This window comes from Nicotiana tomentosiformis, chromosome 5 (assembly GCF_000390325.3).
Source record: "Nicotiana tomentosiformis chromosome 5, ASM39032v3, whole genome shotgun sequence".
Lineage (NCBI taxonomy): Eukaryota > Viridiplantae > Streptophyta > Magnoliopsida > Solanales > Solanaceae > Nicotiana > Nicotiana tomentosiformis.
The window spans coordinates 9151321-9171191 of NC_090816.1; the positions used below are offsets into that span (position 1 = coordinate 9151321).

The following is a 19871-nucleotide window of genomic DNA, read 5'->3' on the forward strand; positions in this document are numbered from 1 at the left end:
AACAACAACAACTACGACAACCAAGTAAAAGATGGGAAAAAATAGGTTTTACTCATCAAGATGTCCTTATAGTATTCACTTTATCACAGTATAAAGAGAATTAAGAACCTATCTAACATTACTAACAAACTAAGGGATCCTAATAGAATAAAATAAAAAATTGTATAGTGGGGGGGGGGGGGGGGGGGGAAGAGGTCGAGGCCCCATATATCTGTGTCCAAGTTTTCATTGTTGATTTACAGAGCCACATGCATGCAACTCAAGAAGAGTACATATAAATTAAACAAGATTAATGTGAGAGCTAAAATTAGGAATAACTGTATATACAAACTGCAAAGAACGTCCAAAATCCTTGAATTAAACTATTTAAGTACATTGAAAGAATTCTACAACATGAAAGAATATCACCATTTATATATGAACTTGCTAATTAAGGTTAACTATAAGCTAACTAAACTAGCTAGTCGTTGTACGATATCCGAAAAAAGTTTCTAATTAATTAACCGTGCAAGAAATAAGATACGAATTATAAAAAGAAATTAAGCCTCTCTTTTCCTACTCTTCTTTAGTATCTCTTCTTATCTGTGATGACACCATATCATGAAGAAGCCCATCGTCTCCGGTCAAAGAGGAAGAATAAGGGGAGGGCGAGAACCTTCTTTCTTCGAGTGAATTAGTCGAAAATAAAGAAGTATAACCAACGGTAAAGTTATTTAAATGTGAAGTTGTAGTAGGGAAATGGAGTACTGTTTGCTGCTCCTGTTCTTGATAATATTGAAGTTGTGGGATAGACAAAGAGGAATTACTACAAGTTCCTCCTCCACCATTACCACCACCAATGGCGCCACCGTAGTAGGCGGTGGTTCGCGGCAGAACGCCGGTGCTACCGCGCAGCGTCATGGGACATGGATGTGTGTGAGTACCTTCATAAGTTGTAACAACTATTGAAGTATCTTTGATTGATCTTTCCACTCTCTTTTTTACACCACATGATGCAGTTGTACAACGATAATAGCTCCTGCATAAGTAATTTATGCATCCCACATTTAAATTTTAACAAAGAATGGACTACTTGAAGAAAGGAAAAAGGAAGATTTTCAAAATCGAGAAAGAAAAATTTCCCATTAAGATAAGTTATAGTGATCTTTACACAAGTAGCCGGCTGGGTTCGCAGTTTATTTTTTCTAATCGGTATATATATACTGATATGCACATATTATACATGAAATATGCATCTGCCAGTCTGTTTTAGTTTAAACGGACGGTAGAAGAATTAACCTAGCTACATTTTAATTATACTCCCTCCATGTCATATAGTTAACGAAATTCCAAATATAAAAATGTATCACTTTTTAAACATATATACCTTGGGAAGGGGTTGTTTTTCACTGCTTTTTGGCCGTATTTCCTCCATCTGTAACCATCATCCAAATGATCAATTTCACTCTTGGTCATGAATGCAAATCTTGGCTCTCTTTGCCTCTTTTGGACATTCTTCTTTTTAGGTTTTAACCTAAGCCAACAAAGAAAAAACATCACACTTTGCACAAATTAGGGAAAAACTTCAAAATAAACAAGAAATTGTTAAAACTGAAAAACTCAAAAAGCAATTTACATTATCAGATGATGCATATACTTATTTATCTATTTAGTTTTCTAAGTAGTGACTCTCTGCTAATTTCATGCAATCGTATTTGACTCGATATGGAATTTAAAAACAAAGAAAGACTTTAAAATTCCACATATAAAACATGTCATAATCATATCTAGTAGCTATAGATTATCTCATAAAGGGTACAATGAGAAACTTAAAATTACATTTTCTTTAAGGGTGTGCTTGGTGTGGAGCGAAAGCACAGTTTTCAATTTTATTTTTGGACATAAGAATTGTAAAATTTCGTAAAAAAGTTTTTAAAAAAAAAATCAACCGAAAATGGTATTTGAAAATTAGAGTTGTGTTTGGAAAAAAAATACAATTTGGAGCTGTTTTTGAATTTTTGTGAGTGATTTGAAGTGAAAATTTTGAAAAATAAATTTTTGAAATTTTTTAAACTTTTAAAAAATTCCAAAATGCAACTTAAGTGAAATTTGAAATTTTCATGGTCAAGCATTGATTCTTTAAAAAAAGTGAAATTCTTTTTATGGCCAAACAGGTTAAATATTTTGAAAATATTTTCCTTTTGAACACATTTTCTTTTAATTTCAGGAAATGACTTTTCAAATAAGACAAGAAATTAAAACATTACTCTCTAATTAATGGTCTCAACCCTCCTACCCGCAATAGAAAAGTGTAACTCTTTTTTAGAACAGATTAAAAAGAAAAGTTTCACATAAAATATTTAAGGGACATAGAAGTATATACAGTCAAACCTCTTTATAACACCATCTTTGTATATATAACAATCATTCACTATAAAAGTCTAAGTTTTTTTGGAACTGATTTTTATATTATGTTATAATATATGTTTTCTTATAACAGCAACTCACTTTAGCAGCCAAAAAATATCGGAGCAAACGAGGCTGTTACGGAGAGTTTAGACTTAATTATTAAACTTACTGTTTCTTATACTTGTCTTGATCTTGCTCTTCATTTTTTTGCTTTACTGTGTTGCTCTGCTGATCATCATCGGCAGCTTCAAGTGATGATGAAGAGATCGACAGCGAATTGGGCGTCACCGGAGATGATTCTTGAAATGTTGAAGTGGTAGATATTGAAGTAAACAACGATTGAGGTGGTATTAATAAGGGTGTTTGCAATGGAGTTTGGAGCAAATCAAAAATGGAAGGAGTAGTAGTTGTATTATAGTAATCAAGAAGATGAGCACCAAATATTGTATCTAAAGAATCCTTTTCAGTTTCATACAACATATCAAAGATGTTTGGTAAAGAAAAGCTAGTTGGAATTTGATTTGAAAACGTCTGATTTTCCAATGAAGTCTCTGCTTTTAGCTTATTTTCCTTCTCCATAATAATGGACTAGAATCTTGTTCAAATGTTGGTGTTTGGTTCTCAGCTGTGTAGTCTTATTTTTCAAGTGTGAAGAGAACTTTTATGTTTCCTTTGGTTACACTTTTTAAAGGAGTTGTGTGTGGGAAAACAGGTTGGTCCAAGATAGCCAAGGGAAAGTAGTTTTTTACACTTGACCGGAAAATGCCGGTGCTCCAAACTAAATTAAATGTGAATCTTGGCGTATGAAGTTTAGTAAATTATGAAAATGTATTAGTAGAGAGTAAAAACAGATAGTACTATTTTTACCATCGAACTGTGAAATGTTACTTAACAAATAATTTTGCTCGTAACGAAGACTGCAACGAATGAGTGAAAGTATACGACCTACTTTAAATTTCGCGATACTTATATTGAAATCCGACTAAATTTAATTTCACATCGAAAAATTCTATATTAAGAAATAAAGTACTTTCACACGACTCCTTATTCCGGACATAAAAACACAAATTTACTCTATAAATTAGAATATATATATATATATATATATATATATATATATATATATATAGCACATGTCATTTCTTTTTTATTGTAAATAATGCGGGGAAGAAGACCACCGCTACAGCCAAATAGTTGGCGCTTTCTTACGCGTTGTTGTTGACCGGTTACCGGAGGAGTGTGAACTGACTTTGCTTACATGTTCGAGGGAAAATTAAAGGGGACATGTGTGTTCTTAAATCCTCTGCTTTTTCCACTTTTTTAATGGAAAATTCTTTCTTGGGGAACAAGCTGATGTTCTTCCCCATTCTTCGTCATAGCTATAATAATAATAATAATAATAATAATAATAATAATAATAATAATTAAAAAAAATTAGATAGAATTTTGATGAAGAGTTTTTATATTAATAATTACAAATAACGTTTTACTTGTTGGGTGGAGTAATGATATGAAAGTTAAGAGTTGAAATAATCGTTAAAGATAATGAGAGGGTTATTTTCACTCTTTTAGTGGAAGATATTTTTCTTTGAAAATATTTTTTGACAAACAAACACAACAAAGAAATGACTTATTCCCATAAAAAATTTAGGAAAATATTTTCTATTATATCAAACAACTGTTAGTATAAATTGAATTAGTTTTTTTTTTGTTACTTAAATTAGTGTATGTTCTTTTTCTTTTCTATTTTACTTAGTTCAACGAAATGACACTCTCTTGTGTAATTGCATAATCTAGTCCTCTAGTGTACACCATCATTAATTAGACGAGTTTCTTATACCACCAAAGATTGTGATAGGATATATATAATTCTTTTAATCTTAATTAGATGTCTCGCTTTTTGGCTTGAAAATAAAAAACAGAAACTGGAGAGCATTGCTTGCTAAAACATCACTCATCTGCGTCGATGTATCACAAAAAATTACTATGAGGAAACGAAGGAGACATGGCGATAATGAACATAATATTATTTCTGTGATCCTTAGGAAAAATTGAAGTAAATATTAGTTTAGTTACTTTGATATGATAAAGTAAATATTAAGTAATCCTCTGCGAAACTACACTGGTTGATTTTCTGCTAGTTGGTAATAATTTGGTGACTTAACAAACATTGAAGGAATCAGAGCAGTAATATATTTAGTGTGTGTTGCGACCAAACACACTCACGCAAGTATACGCGGTCGTCAAGTAATAAAGTGACTAAAAGTCGGATGTCGAACCCACGAGGACTTATGATTAACTATTAACTAAATTAGACTATCCTAATTATCTAAACAAGAATTAAACCTAAAAATATTTTATTCTAAACTAATTAAATAAAAAAAATATAAATAATGAACTTTGAACAGAGAAAGAGCAGATTTTTATGATATCAATGTAATGAAAACGTTCTAGGGTTATGGGCTATCTAACAATCCTATTGTATTCTTCAATTGAATTGACCGACTAATTTATCTAGCTTATTGGTTGACAGGGTTAATATTGCTCATAAGAATCTGTCGAGTTCTTACTCGCCTATTCAAGCTAACCTAACGCCTATATGTCTATGGAGTTAGAATCAACAAGAACGCATTTATAATTCCTGTAAATCAACCAAGCAAGGCAATTAGGTATATGTCTATCCTAACCACGAATCCGTTCCCCGATGCCCGAGTTCAAGAACTTGCTCTACTCAATCCTATATGCAATCTAGAGTTCTCACTTTCGAGTTCAATTCTAGATTCGTAGATAGTATTCAATTGGTGATCAAGCAATTAAATAATTAAGCGCAAGATTGAATAAATAAACTAATATGATAAATCAAGAAGTCAAAATCAATATCCGAATAACAATAGTCATGAAAGAACCACAACCCTAGAACGTGAAGTTTAGCTCCATATAGACATGGTAGCCAAACAACAAATCATACAAAGAAACATAAAAATTACTAAGTTTGGTGGGAGAAAGAAGAAACTTGATGAATTCCGGCCTCCACAGCTTTTTGGCTTTTTTCCTCTTCCCAATATGTTAGATAACCTAAAAGAGGCGTTTTTAGCTTATATATTGCGTACAAAAGTCGTGGGCCAAAGCTCTCCTATTCCTAGTCCAAATCGGCTTCAGGGATTGATGCTAAGGTGGATGCGACGCATCCACCTCGTCCTCCATTTCAATTTTGCCTGCGAAGGTGGATGCTATGGGCTGACTTCACTGCTAAGGGTGCGCGAACTGATCTTTTTCTAGATTGGATGCGACGCATCCAATCTCTCTTCCTCTAGCTAGAGCACCTTTTCTTCATATTTTTGCACTCCAAACACCCTAATTCACCACACACAACTCAATTAGTCATAAAACCAATAATTAAACCATATTGGGCATTTTAAAGATCAAATAGCATCAAAAAGCGATTAAAATATGGGTAAAGTAACATCAACACATATCGAAATATGCCAAACATCACTACCCCACACTTAAACCTTTGTTCGTCCTCGAACAAACCATCATATAGTAGACGAAACAAAATTAAGCTCTTATCATTCAAAGCACACTGCACCTATGACCATGGTTATTTGCAACAATTAGGCTCTAGACTATGCATCACATACACTTCCCTTTACTTATGCCATTCTTTAAAAATATTCGAACAAAGACAACATGCTCACAACAATCCTAACCTCAAAAACCGACTCAATGTCACTATGCACTCATGGCTTGAACACCCAACATCATAGAGAAGTCTAATAACGTTACCTATCCCTCGTGAAACCATGTGCCCTCACAACAAGAACAAGAGAGCGAGTTCAATCCACACATTCGAATCTCATGATCAAATATTTTAATGACTCACATATATCAAAGAAAATCGCTCACTCTCACAGAGAAGTCACATGCATGCAATTGGTACCATATGCTTGCCCTTAATGTAAATCTCTACTAATGTAAGCTCGCTCGATCTAAAATCAATTAGGACTTTTTCATGGTTGTAATGTGGGCTAAGGGAAAGGTAGGATATATTTTAGGAATAGTGACTCAACCTCCTAAGCACTTTAACACATCATCAAATAACTTAAGCGCAAATTCTTCAACACCACTTCAATTTCACAAACAATATCACCCCCAAAACAGTCCCTTTTTCTTTAAGCACTACTTTAATTCATACCCACTAGCAAGAACAAGATAACAATTTATTCATTTATATTTTTCTTTCTTTTTTTTTCCAGATTTTTCTCTTCTTTTTTTCTTCTTTTAATTTCCGCTAGTGGTGTATTATTTTACAAAATAAGTGCACCCTTCTTTCTTTCATTGGTTCCACTCAAAAGTCACCCCACACTTAGTCCCTTCTTACTTCTTTTAGCGCTCATCTAACAATTAAAGTGCTTTAAGAGGTAAAAGGATCAAAACAATGTCAATTAAGAATAAAAAGGGTATAGGCTTGTAATGTGGGTACCAAATAAAAGGTCTACAGGCTCAAAAGGGTTAACTAGGGATAGATTTTATTTGTGATAAGCAATAAGCTCAAAAAGATCAAAGAAAGCCTAAAATTATTTTTCAAACCGAGCATCACCTAAAATTTCGCTTCAACTCACATACCGGGCAAGTTCTAGACACAAGTACAATACATGGACAACACAAAAACCTCACCACACATGGCACATGACTCACTAAGGACGATCACATTCCGACTCTCAAGCAATGCAAGTATTCACGGAGCCACGAGATATTAAGTATTAAACACAAGGTGAACATAAGTCATGTAAACGAGACATAGGCGCCACAAAACATGCTATCCAATTTAACAAGGCATCATCAATAAATTCAAATCATACAGAAGATACTACACATGCGAAAGTATAAATATGTTACTATCAAACAAGTCAAGGGCGCCTAGGTTCATCATTCTTGCTCCTTTTATTCCCTAAATTCCTAATCTACTCGGAAAGAAAAAACTACCCGGTTCAAACTACATCCCATGGATAAGAACCGAGGCACAAAGAAAAACCACAGGGGATTATTACTACCTAAAGAAAGCTAAAAGATATATTTTGGATTTTTGTTTAGACTTTAATCCCTCAAGAAAACTGTCTAAGAGATCAATCGTCGGGAAAAGTCCAATTTTTCTACTTTTTCGTTTTTTTTTTTTTAATTTTTTTTTTTTTTTTTCTTTCACAAAAGCTTTTTTTTTTTTTTTTTTTTTTTTTTTTTTTTTTTTTTTTTTTTTTTTTTTCCACAAAAGCTACTACACTTAAGAATGAGTACTACAACTAAGCTAAAATAGCATAGAAACTCTTCCAAACGATCTCCTCACCCCACACTTAAAATTTTGCAATGTCCTCAATGCACATTATAAATAATAAGAGGGTAAACGAGACTCCCTGGTAAGTCAAAGGCCGAAGCAATAGCGGCTCACGAGGTACTCAGACTTTTCCCAGACATCGTCCTTTGTGTGAGCACCCCACACTTAGTCCTCACCATCTAGCTCGCTTTTGCACTCTTCTAATGGTTTTGCTTCCTATGCTCATAATCCTACAAAACAAAAATAAATACTATAAAATAATAAAATAAAATAAAATAAAAAGTAAACAAAAATAAAAGAAAGCAGTAAATCTGGGTTGCCTCCCAACAAGCGCCTGATTTAACGTAGCGGCATGACGTGAACCACTTTTTGCCCCCACCTCAAACTTATGAATTGAGCCTCTAACATGGCATCCAGTTTGCGGCTATGCTCCAGTGGTGGGGCTACCATGATAACCAGGCCAAGTAATAAATTTTTCACTCTACACTTCTCGGCCTTTAGATGAGGAATGTATTTTTTGCTTTTTAGCATGACAAATTCAAGAATACAAGCACTCTCATCCTCACTCTTTGACTCCCCCATAGGCTCAGATGTCTTGATTACTATCTTACTATCTAAACACAATGTGGAAAAATGATTGGAATGAGGACCAATACGCCCTAACTCTAGAATTGTATTACTATTTACATCCCCATATATACACACACTCAAGTCTCCCAAAGTAATGTTATCTATTCCCTCATATGACTCTAGAGCATTCTTCTCAACATTGGCATCCTCAAGAAAAATATGGTCTAATGATTGATATTCTCGTTTTAGCTCCTCAATTTGGTCTAGAAGATTTTTTTCAGCTTCACACAACTCATCATTAAATTGTTGGCCATTACACGCATCAACCTTTTCATTCAAATTTTCATCCAAGTTATGCACAGCCAAGCCAAAATTATCAATTTTATGTGCAAGATCATCTCTCTCCTTAGACCAATCATTCACCAACATTGTCAAAAGACAACGTCGTTCCGCATATTTCCTTAATCGAGAATATTCGTCCCAATACCAACCCTTACTCCCATATTCAAATTCAGCTTTCCAAGAGTTCAGGTCATGACAAGCCCAAAATGACGGGCCATATAAGTCTTCCGTCAACCAAGAGTCTTCATCAATAACCTTACCTCCATATATTTCATCCCCAGATGTCATGGTGAAAGAAATAGAAACACACTAAGAGAAAAATCAAATAGTTATAAAAATAAAATATTTACAAAAAGAAAAGAAAAAAAACTTGTAATAGATAAAAAAATGTCTAATCTAGAAAAATAGCAAATTTCTAAGTCCCCGGCAACGGCGCCAAAAACTTGTTGCGACCAAACACACTCACGCAAGTATACGCGGTCGTCAAGTAATAAAGTGACTAAAAGTCGGATGTCGAACCCACGAGGACTTATGATTAACTATTAACTAAATTAGACTATCCTAATTATCTAAACAAGAATTAAACCTAAAAATATTTTATTCTAAACTAATTAAATAAAAAAATATAAATAATGAACTTTGAACAGAGAAAGAGCAGATTTTTATGATATCAATGTAATGAAAACGTTCTAGGGTTATGGGCTATCTAACAATCCTATTGTATTCTTCAATTGAATTGACCGACTAATTTATCTAGCTTATTGGTTGACAGGGTTAATATTGCTCATAAGAATCTGTCGAGTTCTTACTCGCCTATTCAAGCTAACCTAACGCCTATATGTCTATGGAGTTAGAATCAACAAGAACGCATTTATAATTCCTGTAAATCAACCAAGCAAGGCAATTAGGTATATGTCTATCCTAACCACGAATCCGTTCCCCGATGCCCGAGTTCAAGAACTTGCTCTACTCAATCCTATATGCAATCTAGAGTTCTCACTTTCGAGTTCAATTCTAGATTCGTAGATAGTATTCAATTGGTGATCAAGCAATTAAATAATTAAGCGCAAGATTGAATAAATAAACTAATATGATAAATCAAGAAGTCAAAATCAATATCCGAATAACAATAGTCATGAAAGAACCACAACCCTAGAACGTGAAGTTTAGCTCCATATAGACATGGTAGCCAAACAACAAATCATACAAAGAAACATAAAAATTACTAAGTTTGGTGGGAGAAAGAAGAAACTTGATGAATTCCGGCCTCCACAGCTTTTTGGCTTTTTTTTCCTCTTCCCAATATGTTAGAAAACCTAAAAGAGGCGTTTTTAGCTTATATATTGCGTACAAAAGTCGTGGGCCAAAGCTCTCCTATTCCTAGTCCAAATCGGCTTCAGGGATTGATGCTAAGGTGGATGCGACGCATCCACCTCGTCCTCCATTTCAATTTTGCCTGCGAAGGTGGATGCTATGGGCTGACTTCACTGCTAAGGGTGCGCGAACTGATCTTTTTCTAGATTGGATGCGACGCATCCAATCTCTCTTCCTCTAGCTAGAGCACCTTTTCTTCATATTTTTGCACTCCAAACACCCTAATTCACCACACACAACTCAATTAGTCATAAAACCAATAATTAAACCATATTGGGCATTTTAAAGATCAAATAGCATCAAAAAGCGATTAAAATATGGGTAAAGTAACATCAACACATATCGAAATATGCCAAACATCAGACACTTATATCTATAGCGTAAAATATGATATGTCAAGTGGTCACCTAAAAGAAAGACACGTGGAATTCTAGACGGGATGGTCGAAAATCGAATACAGTCATTTCGCTTGTCACCGGAAGGGATAACGTTCATAAAGGTGTATTAAATGCTCTACGCCCGGTAGCATTTAATAAGGAATATTCTGCAGCATTAAGAGCGACGGCCCGTTACAGAGAATTTGGTATTTATATTCACCGTTACATCTTCATCAATGACTCTCATAATTGACATTAAAGGAGGACACGATCCTAGGACCTCATTCCCTAGACACAACTATAAATAGTGAGCCCAGTTATCATTCTAAAGGACAAGAATTTTCTGGCAAAACTTACATCACATTCTATACAAAACTTAATACAATCTTACTTTGCCGCTTTTTGATCTCATCATTGCTGTGCCCGGAAATCTTGTTCCCGGAACTGTCATCTCTGTTGTTTCATCTACATTTTAAGGCTAAGTATTGTACACTTATTCAATTATTGCATTATTTCAGGATCAAATTAGTTCACTTGTCTAGAAACCACGTATAAATTCAACTGTACCATTTTACGGGTAAACAGTTTGGTGTCCACCGTGGGGCCTAGACAGTTGTGCAATTAAATTGATCCTTGCCTTTTTTACTAACGTGATTTGATTATTTTATCTTAGAAAAAATTACAAAAAATGGCAGATAACACTGTTAACAACATGTATAACCCTGAAATTCGAGTAGATCAGCCTCATTTTGAGGATTCAATCAGTGACACCCGCAATGAGGGAAATGACGCCACACTAGTGCATGACATGCAGAACCCTCGATAGGTTCGGGAGACAACTCCCGATGAAGATGATAAGGAGCATGTCGTGGATACGGTGAGGGTCCTGAAAGAGCAACAAGCGATCATTCTAGGCCATCTCACGCGACATGATAAGATTATGACGGAACTGAAGCAGGCGTTATCGGGGGCTTCGAATAATGCAAATAGACGAGATCCAATTCCTCCCGGTGTTCCTGCAAATCAAATAACGCAGAGAGTTGACAACAACACTTCTAGGGGTAAAGTTGGCTCCGACGGAGCTGGGGGGAACAGACCCAATCTCAACAACGAGAATGACCCGTTCAAGAATGAACTTTTACGGTTTATGAGGGAAGTAAACGCCCGCACAGATAAGATCCCGGGTGCGCCACCAGTATTGAAAGACCCGGACTCGAAGAAGTATACTCAATTGTCGTAAAAACTGAGTGCGGCACAAGAACTAATCCCAAAGCGGTTCAAAATGCCTGAAATGCCAAAGTATGACGAGACTTCACAACTGCATGAGCATATTACCACCTACACAACGACGGTAAAAGGAAATAATTTAGCTTCTCACGAAATTGAATCTGTGTTGTTAAAGAAATTTAGAGAAACTCTCACGAGGGGAGCTCTAATGTGGTATTCATTATTACCCGAGCATTCATAGATTTCTTTGAGATGCTCACGGATATTTTCATCAAGGCTCATGCCGGGGCTAGAAAAGTACAAGCCCGGAAGGCCGACATATTCAGGATCGCACAGGGAGAATCCGAATTATTATGAGAGTTCGTTACCCGATTCCAGAAAGAAAGAATGTTACTCCCGGCTGTCCCGGATGAATGTGCAGCTGAAGCATTCACCAAAGGATTGAATCTGAAAAGCTTAAACGCTTCCCGGAAGCTGAAAGAGAGCCCGCTTGAGTTTTAAGTAATAACTTGGGCATATGTCTACAACCGGTACGAGTCAAAGATAAGGATCGAAGATGACCAGGTCGGTTCTACATCATCGGCCAAGGGACGGGAGAAGAGCAGAGAAAAATCAACGGATGACTACGACGCATACAGACGAACTTCGAGGGGCCAGTTTTTGCCTTACGAGTGGACAGAAGGCCGCGGCAGAAACTTTTGTACAACAAACAAGTTCACCGTTGACAGAGGGACCGATCGTTGTCGAAACAATAGATCACTTTAGGATAAAGAGACGTCGGGGTCTCGGGATCCTTCTTACACAAAGTTATTGGAATATAACTTCAACGTCAGTATAGTGGAGTTGGTGTCAGCCATGAGAAACATTAAAGAAGCACGATTCCCGAGATCTATGAGATCTGATTCCAGCTAGAGGGATCCCAATTTATGGTGTGAATACCATGGGATGAACGACCATCGAACAGGGGACTGCCGACACCTCCGGGAAGAGGTGGCAATACTATTGAAGAATGGTCATCTCAGTGAATTCTTGAGTGACCGAGCTAAGAACAATTATGGTCGTAACAGACACAACGCGGAACCTCCAAAAGCAGGAGAAGAACCCCCACGCCAAACGATCAATATGATCTTCGGAGGGAATGAGATTAACCGGGTCACATTTTTGTGCAGCGAAAAAGAGGAAAGTATCAATAACTCATAGCAAAAGACTCCGGGAAGACGATATCACTTTCACAGAGGAGGACGCAGACGGATTGCTGTTACCACTCAATGATGCACTGGTAATTTCTTTAAATGTGTTGGATTTTATGATTAAGCGTGTTCTAATAGATCCAGGAAGTTCGGCTAATACCATACAATGGAGAGTATTGGAGCAAGCTAAACTCACCGGAAGCATTATTCCGGCAACAAAGCTCCTCGCTGGATTCAACCTTACGAGCGTGACGACCCGGGGAGAGATTTTGCTGCTCATGAACACTGAAGGAGTAATGAAAACAACTCTCTTCGAAGTAGTAGATGGTGACATGGGATACAATATCATCCCGGGAAGGCCATGGTTACACGAGATAAAAGTTGTACCCTCGACATATCATCAATTGTTGAAGTTTCCAACACCCGAAGGAATCAAGCAGATAAGAGGTAATCTACCGGCAGCAAGAGAGATGAATACAATTTCGGTTTCCAGTAGCAAAGGGAAGGAGCATACGACATAGCAATTACAGGAACTGGCACCTATTCCCGAGCTAGAAGAAGTTAGCCCGGGAGCAGAGTCGTCAGAATATTATCAGGTGCCGAGATATTTCCCAGTTCCAAAATAGACGGGCGCAACAAAGTCCACGTCGGAGGAACTGGAGCAAGTTGCATTGTTCGAAGAAGTCCTAGAAAGAAATTTCCATTTGGGGATAAGACTGCACCCGGAGCTCAGGTCTGGTTTTATTGAATTCCTTAAATTTAATGCCGATTGTTTTGCATGGTCGCACGAGGATATTACAGGTATCTCGACGGAAGTAGTCGTGCACCAGCTGAGTTTGGATCCTAACGTACCTCCGGTAAGATAAAAGAAACGCCCGAAATGCCCTATTGCCGAGGCCAGGAATAAATTCATCAAAGAAGAGGTAACCTGCTTGCTTAATATCGGTTCGATCCGAGAGGTAAGATATTCGGACTGGCTAGCCAATGTAGTAGTAGTTCCGAAGAATAATAATAAATTTCGCATGTCTGTAGACTATAAAGACCGTAATAAGGCATGCCCGAAAGACTCGTTCCCACTGCCAAATATCAATCAAATGATTGATGCCACAGTCGGGCACGAGTTAATGAGTTTCCTCAATGCTTATTTCGGGTACAACCACATCAAGATGAACCCGGAAGATTAGGAAAAGACTTCGTTTATAACAAAATTCGGTACATATTGTTACAATGTGATGCCCTTCGGGTTGAAAAATGCCGGAGCCACTTATCAACAGCTCGTAAATAAGATATTTGAAAAGCAAATAGGAAAGACTATGGAAGTTTATATAGACGGTATGCTCGTTAAGTCTTTGAATGCAGGTGACTACGATAAGCATTTGCAAGAAACATTCGACATCCTGAGGAAGCATAACATGAAACTTAATCCCGAGAAGTGCACGTTCGGGGTGAGTTCTGCTAAGTTTCTGGGATTTCTGGTCTCACAAAGGGGAATTGAGGTAAACCCCGACAAAATCAAGGTCATAGAGGATATCCCGGATCAATTGTCGAACATAAAAGAAGTCCAAAGGCTTATAGGAAGATTAGCAGCTTTGAGCATGTTCATTTCCCGATCGTCGGAAAACTATCATAGATTCTTCACACTGCTCAAAAAGAAAAATAATTTCGAATGGACACCAGAGTGCTAGTAGGCTCTGAGAGACCAGAAGAAGTACTTATCAAGCCCTCCATTACTCTCAAAACCTGTTGATACCCAATTTTGCCCTCATATTTTTATATGCTTTTAAAATATCATTCATGCATCATCACCAATATTTTCTATAATTTTTCATAATGTTTGAAGCTTTAAAATTGATTTTCTTGAATATGTATTAATTACCTCTTTAAATTATTTTGTGATGACTTAATTTATCATTTGCATCCACATATATGTTTCATAATATTTGTACTTCATTTCATATAATTATATTTGTATTTTTAAGTTATTTACATAATTTTACAATAATAGCATATATGTTATGCAAAATTACAATTATTACATTATTCATGCTAAAATAGAATTTTTATATTTTTTATAATGTTAAGTTATTATTTTCAATCATTTTATTGCATAAGTAATATTTATTATTTATTAATTATTTTTAGTTAAATAATTTCGTGTATTTAATTTGTAGCCCAAATTTGGAGCCAATTCCGGACCAATTTAATGGCCAAACATCCATACCTTAGCCCAATAATCCCCAAAGCCCAATCCAAACGACCTTTGCAATTAACTCGGGCGCGACCCATTTAACGACTCGCCTCGCATATTCCTTAATCCTGGCCGTTGATCTCTCAAAATCAACGGCCCAAGATTACCCACCCCTTTTAATTAACCAAACCCCTGAAACCCTAAAGACCACTCTTCTCAAACCAACTGCCTCTATACTATCTCGAACCTTCTCCTCTCTTCTGCAAACCCTAGCCGCCCCATTCAAATCTCAGTCCCAATCCGATAATCACATGGAAATCTTCCATGATTCCTTTCCTTTTTTGCACACACGGAGACACTTACCATCTCTTAAACGTTACAAGCATTTAGTACTCAATTATTTATGGAAATTGAATCACTGGTGTTCGTTCAACTCCGATTCTGTATTATCTTTATGTTTCTGACCTGATACACTCACTACCAAGCCCAATGGGTCCGATTCAGTGAGATATTTTACTATTTTTGTTCTTCGTTTCAAATTAGGGTTTGCTTGATTCTTCTTAAATTGATTCTAATTGATTGTGCATGCTATTCTTTCCTTTTTTTATGTTTAATTGACTGTTTTTCCTTGTTTGTGTGTTTAATTTTGCTATTATATAAACCCCTCCCCAATTTTCCCTTTGGAGAGACTGGAATCACCTTAGAAACTATTCTCTCACTCTCACTTATTCTATACTATTCTAAAATTGAGCTCTTGATCGGCTGAAAGCCAATGCCACCGGATTTTGTTCACCTTCCTCCCGTGCGAGCACTGCTCGGAGTCCATTTCGAGGCTCATGTGAACTCTGAAGCACTAGGGAGTTGAGATTTTTACTAGTCTTCAATAATCACAACTATTCCTAGGATTTTTGAGTTCTTCACCCATTGTTTAGTTTGTCTGCAACTGGTTAGTGCCCTATACTCTCGCACTTCTACTTCTTTCGGTTCGTGTTTGTGTTATGGGCATTAGTGCTATTGTCACGACCCAAAACCTAACCCGTCGTGATGGCGCCTATCATGATACTAGGCAAGTCAACCCTTCCAAAACACTTTCAAAATTTAACAGAAATGAATTAAGACATTTAAAATAACCAGAGTTTTTTTTCTTCATAAATACGGGGGTAAAACCCAAATAAAACATAAGTGCGGAAAAATAGTCCGACATCGGGGTGTCACTAAGTCATGAGCATCTAACAACCAATCTAGAAAATGGAGTCTACTACAGTTTGTGCCAAATGCCAATACAAGAGAGAAAAGATAATAAGAAAGGAGAAACAAGGACTGCGGACGCCGGCAGCTACCTCGTAAGTCTCCGATAATTATACCGCGCACGAACTCAACGACCGCCAGAACCGTACACACCTGGATCTACACATGAAGTACAGGGTGTAGCATGAGTACAACCAACTCATCAAGTAACAGAATTAAATAAGTAACTGAGAAGCAATGACGAACTATAATAAATCAGATCATTTCAAAAGTTTTCAGTAAAGAGCGAACATGCTTTAAAATCCGATGGTATAAGTCAAATCAGTTCGAGCTCAAGTAAAACAGATATGAATCTTCCAGAAATTTCACATCAACAATAGATAACAACTACGTGCAACAATAAATAAAAGCAAGTACAGCCTCTCAAGGCAACAGTCGCTCAACTCATCTCAACAGATCATACTCTCGGCGCTCAATGGGGGTGTACAAACTTCGGAGGGCTCCTTCAGCCCAAGCGCTATATTGTTGCGGCGCGCAGCCTTATCCAATATTTGTTGTGGCGTGCAACCCGATCCAATAATATATATATAAATAGCCTGAAGGCTTGTTGCGGCGTGCAATCCGATCCAAAATACCTCACTGCTCGCAGCTCCGCACTCAGGCCCTATCTCGGTCACTAACCTTTCCAGCCTATCGGGCTCACAGAATATCATAATAATTAGCCCAAACAGAGAATACAACAAGTATCAACAAGAAATGAGAGGAAATGGAAATATAACACACAAATAAGACTATGACTGAGTACAAAATAACAATTAGCAGTCAATTCAACAAGTATTCGACCGCTGTGGGTCCCAACAGTGATATCATATGGCCTAAGCATGGTATCTAACATGAAAGGCAGTCAATTGCTCAAAGACAAGGAAAACAAGTAATAACAATGGCTATTCAACTTTACAGTCTCACAGGAATGACCAAGTCACAATCCCTCATGGTGTACGCTCACACGCCCGTCACCTAGCATGTGCGTCACCTCCAAATATTCACATCATACAAATTCTCAGGGTTTCATACCCTCAAAACCAGATTAAAGACTGTTACTTACCTCAACTGCGCAGAAATCCTACTCCGAAATGCCCTTGCCTCCTAATCGGCCTCCAAATGGCCTCGAATCTAGCCACAAATAGTACGAGATAATCAATATTGGCTAAAGGATCAATTTCACAAGAAAACTACTAAAATATGGTCTAAAATCCGAAATCGGCTCAACCCAGCCCCCCAGGCCCATGTCTCGAAACCCGACGAATGTCACAAAACCCGAAAGTCCATTCACTCACGAGTCTAACCATACCACATTTATCAAAATACGACCTCAATTGCCCCTCCAAAACCCCAAAATTCACTCTTCAATTCCCAAGCCCTAATCTCTCAATCTTACCTCAAACATTCACCAACTAAGTGTAAAATCAGTGGGGAAACACCATTTTTGAAGATAAATAGGCACAAAGAACTTACCTCTCAGTGATTACTTCGAAATATCTCTCAAAATCCGCAAAATCCGAGCTAAAAATAGTGAAAAATCTCGAAGTGTTCTATTTATAGTTCTGCCCAGAATTCTCGCAAATGCGACTCCATTTCCGCATCTGCGGGCAAAGCCCCACTTCTACGGAAAAATTGCTAAACTCAGCCTCCGCTCCTGCGATCCAGTGACCGCATCTGCGGTCTTCGCGGGTGCGAGAAGTACATCGCACCTGCGGTCCAAACTCGCACTTGCTCCCCTAAATCCGCTTCTGCGACCATCGCAGGTGCGGGAATGCCATCGCACCTACGTCCTCTGCCCAGGCCCTCCTTAGCCGCATCTGCGGCTCCTCCTTCCCTTCTGCGAGCTCGCACCTACGGTTCCCACTCCGCAGGTGCGGTTACACTAGTAGCAGCAGCTTCACCTGCAATTCCTCAACTCCCATCAAGCCGTTAACCACCCGAAATCACCCCGGGGCCTCCGAGACCTCAACCAATCGTACCAATAAGTCATATAACCCCATGCGAACTTAGTCGAACTTTCAAATCACTCAGGACAACATCAAAACACCAATTACATCCGGATTCAAGCCTAAAGAACTTCTACACTTTCAAATTCCACAAACGACGCCGAAACCTACCAAACCACGTCTGATTGACCTAAAATTTTACACATAAGTCAAAAATGGCACCACAAACCTATTCCAACTTTTAGAAATCCAATCCGACCCCGATATCAAAATTTTCACTGCCGGCCAAAATTGCCAAAATTCCAACTTTCGCCAATTCAAGCCTAATTCTACTACGGACCTCCAAATCACATTCCGGATGCGCTCCTAAGACCAAAATCACCTAACGAAACTAATGGAACCATAAAAATTCAAATCCGATGTTTTTTTCCCACAAGTCGACGTCCGATCGACTTTTCCAACTTAAGCTTCCAATTAAGAGACTAAGTGTCTCAATTCACTCCAAAACCACTCTGAACCCAAACCAACCAACCCGGTAAGACATAATACAACTATAAAGCACAAAAGAAGCAGAAATGGGGGAAACGGGGCTATAACTCTCGAAATGACCGGCCGGGTCGTTACATTCTCCCTCTCTTAATCAAACGTTCATCCTCAAACGGGTCTAGAAATATACCTGGAGTCTCAAATAGGTGTGGATATCTGCTCCGTATCTCCCGCTCGGTCTCCTAAGTGGCCTCCTCCACAAGCTGTCTTCTCCACTGTACCTTCACTAAAGCTATATCCTTTGACCTCAGCTTCCGAACCCGCCGCTCCAAAATGGCCACCGGCTCCACATCATAAGTTATATCACCATCCAACTTAACCGTGTTGTAATCCAAAATATGGGACGGATCACCGATGTACTTCCGGAGCATAGAAACATGAAATAATGGATGCACACTCAACAAGCTAGGTGGCAAGGCTAGCTTGTAAGCCACCTACCCGATCTTCTGAAGTACCGCAAAAGGCCCAATGAACCGAGGGCTCAACTTGCCCCTCTTCCCAAACCTCATAACACCCTTCATGGGTGATACCTTCAGCAGAACTTTCTCCCTGACCATGAAAGACACATCGCGGACCTTCCTGTCAGCATAGCTCTTCTGCCTGGACTGCACCGTGCGAAGCTGCTCCTGAATCAATTTGACCTTGTCTAATGCATCCTGGACCAAGTCTATACCCAAGAGCCTAGCCTCACCCGACTCAAACCATCCCACCAGAGATCTATACCGCCTCCCACATAAAGCCTCATACGGAGCCATCTGAATGCTTGACTAATAACTATTGTTATATGCAAACTCCGCGAGCGGCAGAAACTGGTCCCATGAACCCCCAAAATCAATGACACAAGCGCGTAACATGTCATCCAATATCTGGATAGTGCGCTCGGACTGTCCGTCCGTCTGATGGTGAAAGGTTGTGCTCAACTCAACCCGAGTACCCAACTCTCGCTGTACAACCCTCCAAAACTGCGATGTAAACTGTGTGCCTCTATCTGAATGATGAAAACTGGGACACCATAAAGGCGAACAATATCTCGGATGTAAATCTCAGCCAACCGCTCTGAAGAGTAAGTAGTACCAACTGGAACGAAGTGCGCGGACTTGGTTA

At 38.0% G+C, this 19871-nt stretch overlaps 1 protein-coding gene across 1 annotated transcript; it reads right to left on the reverse strand.

The window, feature by feature from the left end:
- Nucleotides 1-331: 331 nt before the first annotated feature.
- On the reverse strand, nt 332-3056 carry LOC104113277 (probable WRKY transcription factor 48). Its single transcript, XM_009623397.4, has 3 exons — nt 2558-3056; nt 1367-1513; nt 332-1018 (listed from the first exon to the last, which is right to left on the reverse strand). The coding sequence occupies exons 1-3, from the start codon at nt 2965-2967 to the stop codon at nt 556-558; spliced, it is 1020 nt and encodes a 339-aa protein (XP_009621692.1). The 5' UTR covers nt 2968-3056; the 3' UTR covers nt 332-555.
- Between the last annotated feature and the right edge of the window lie 16815 nt (nt 3057-19871).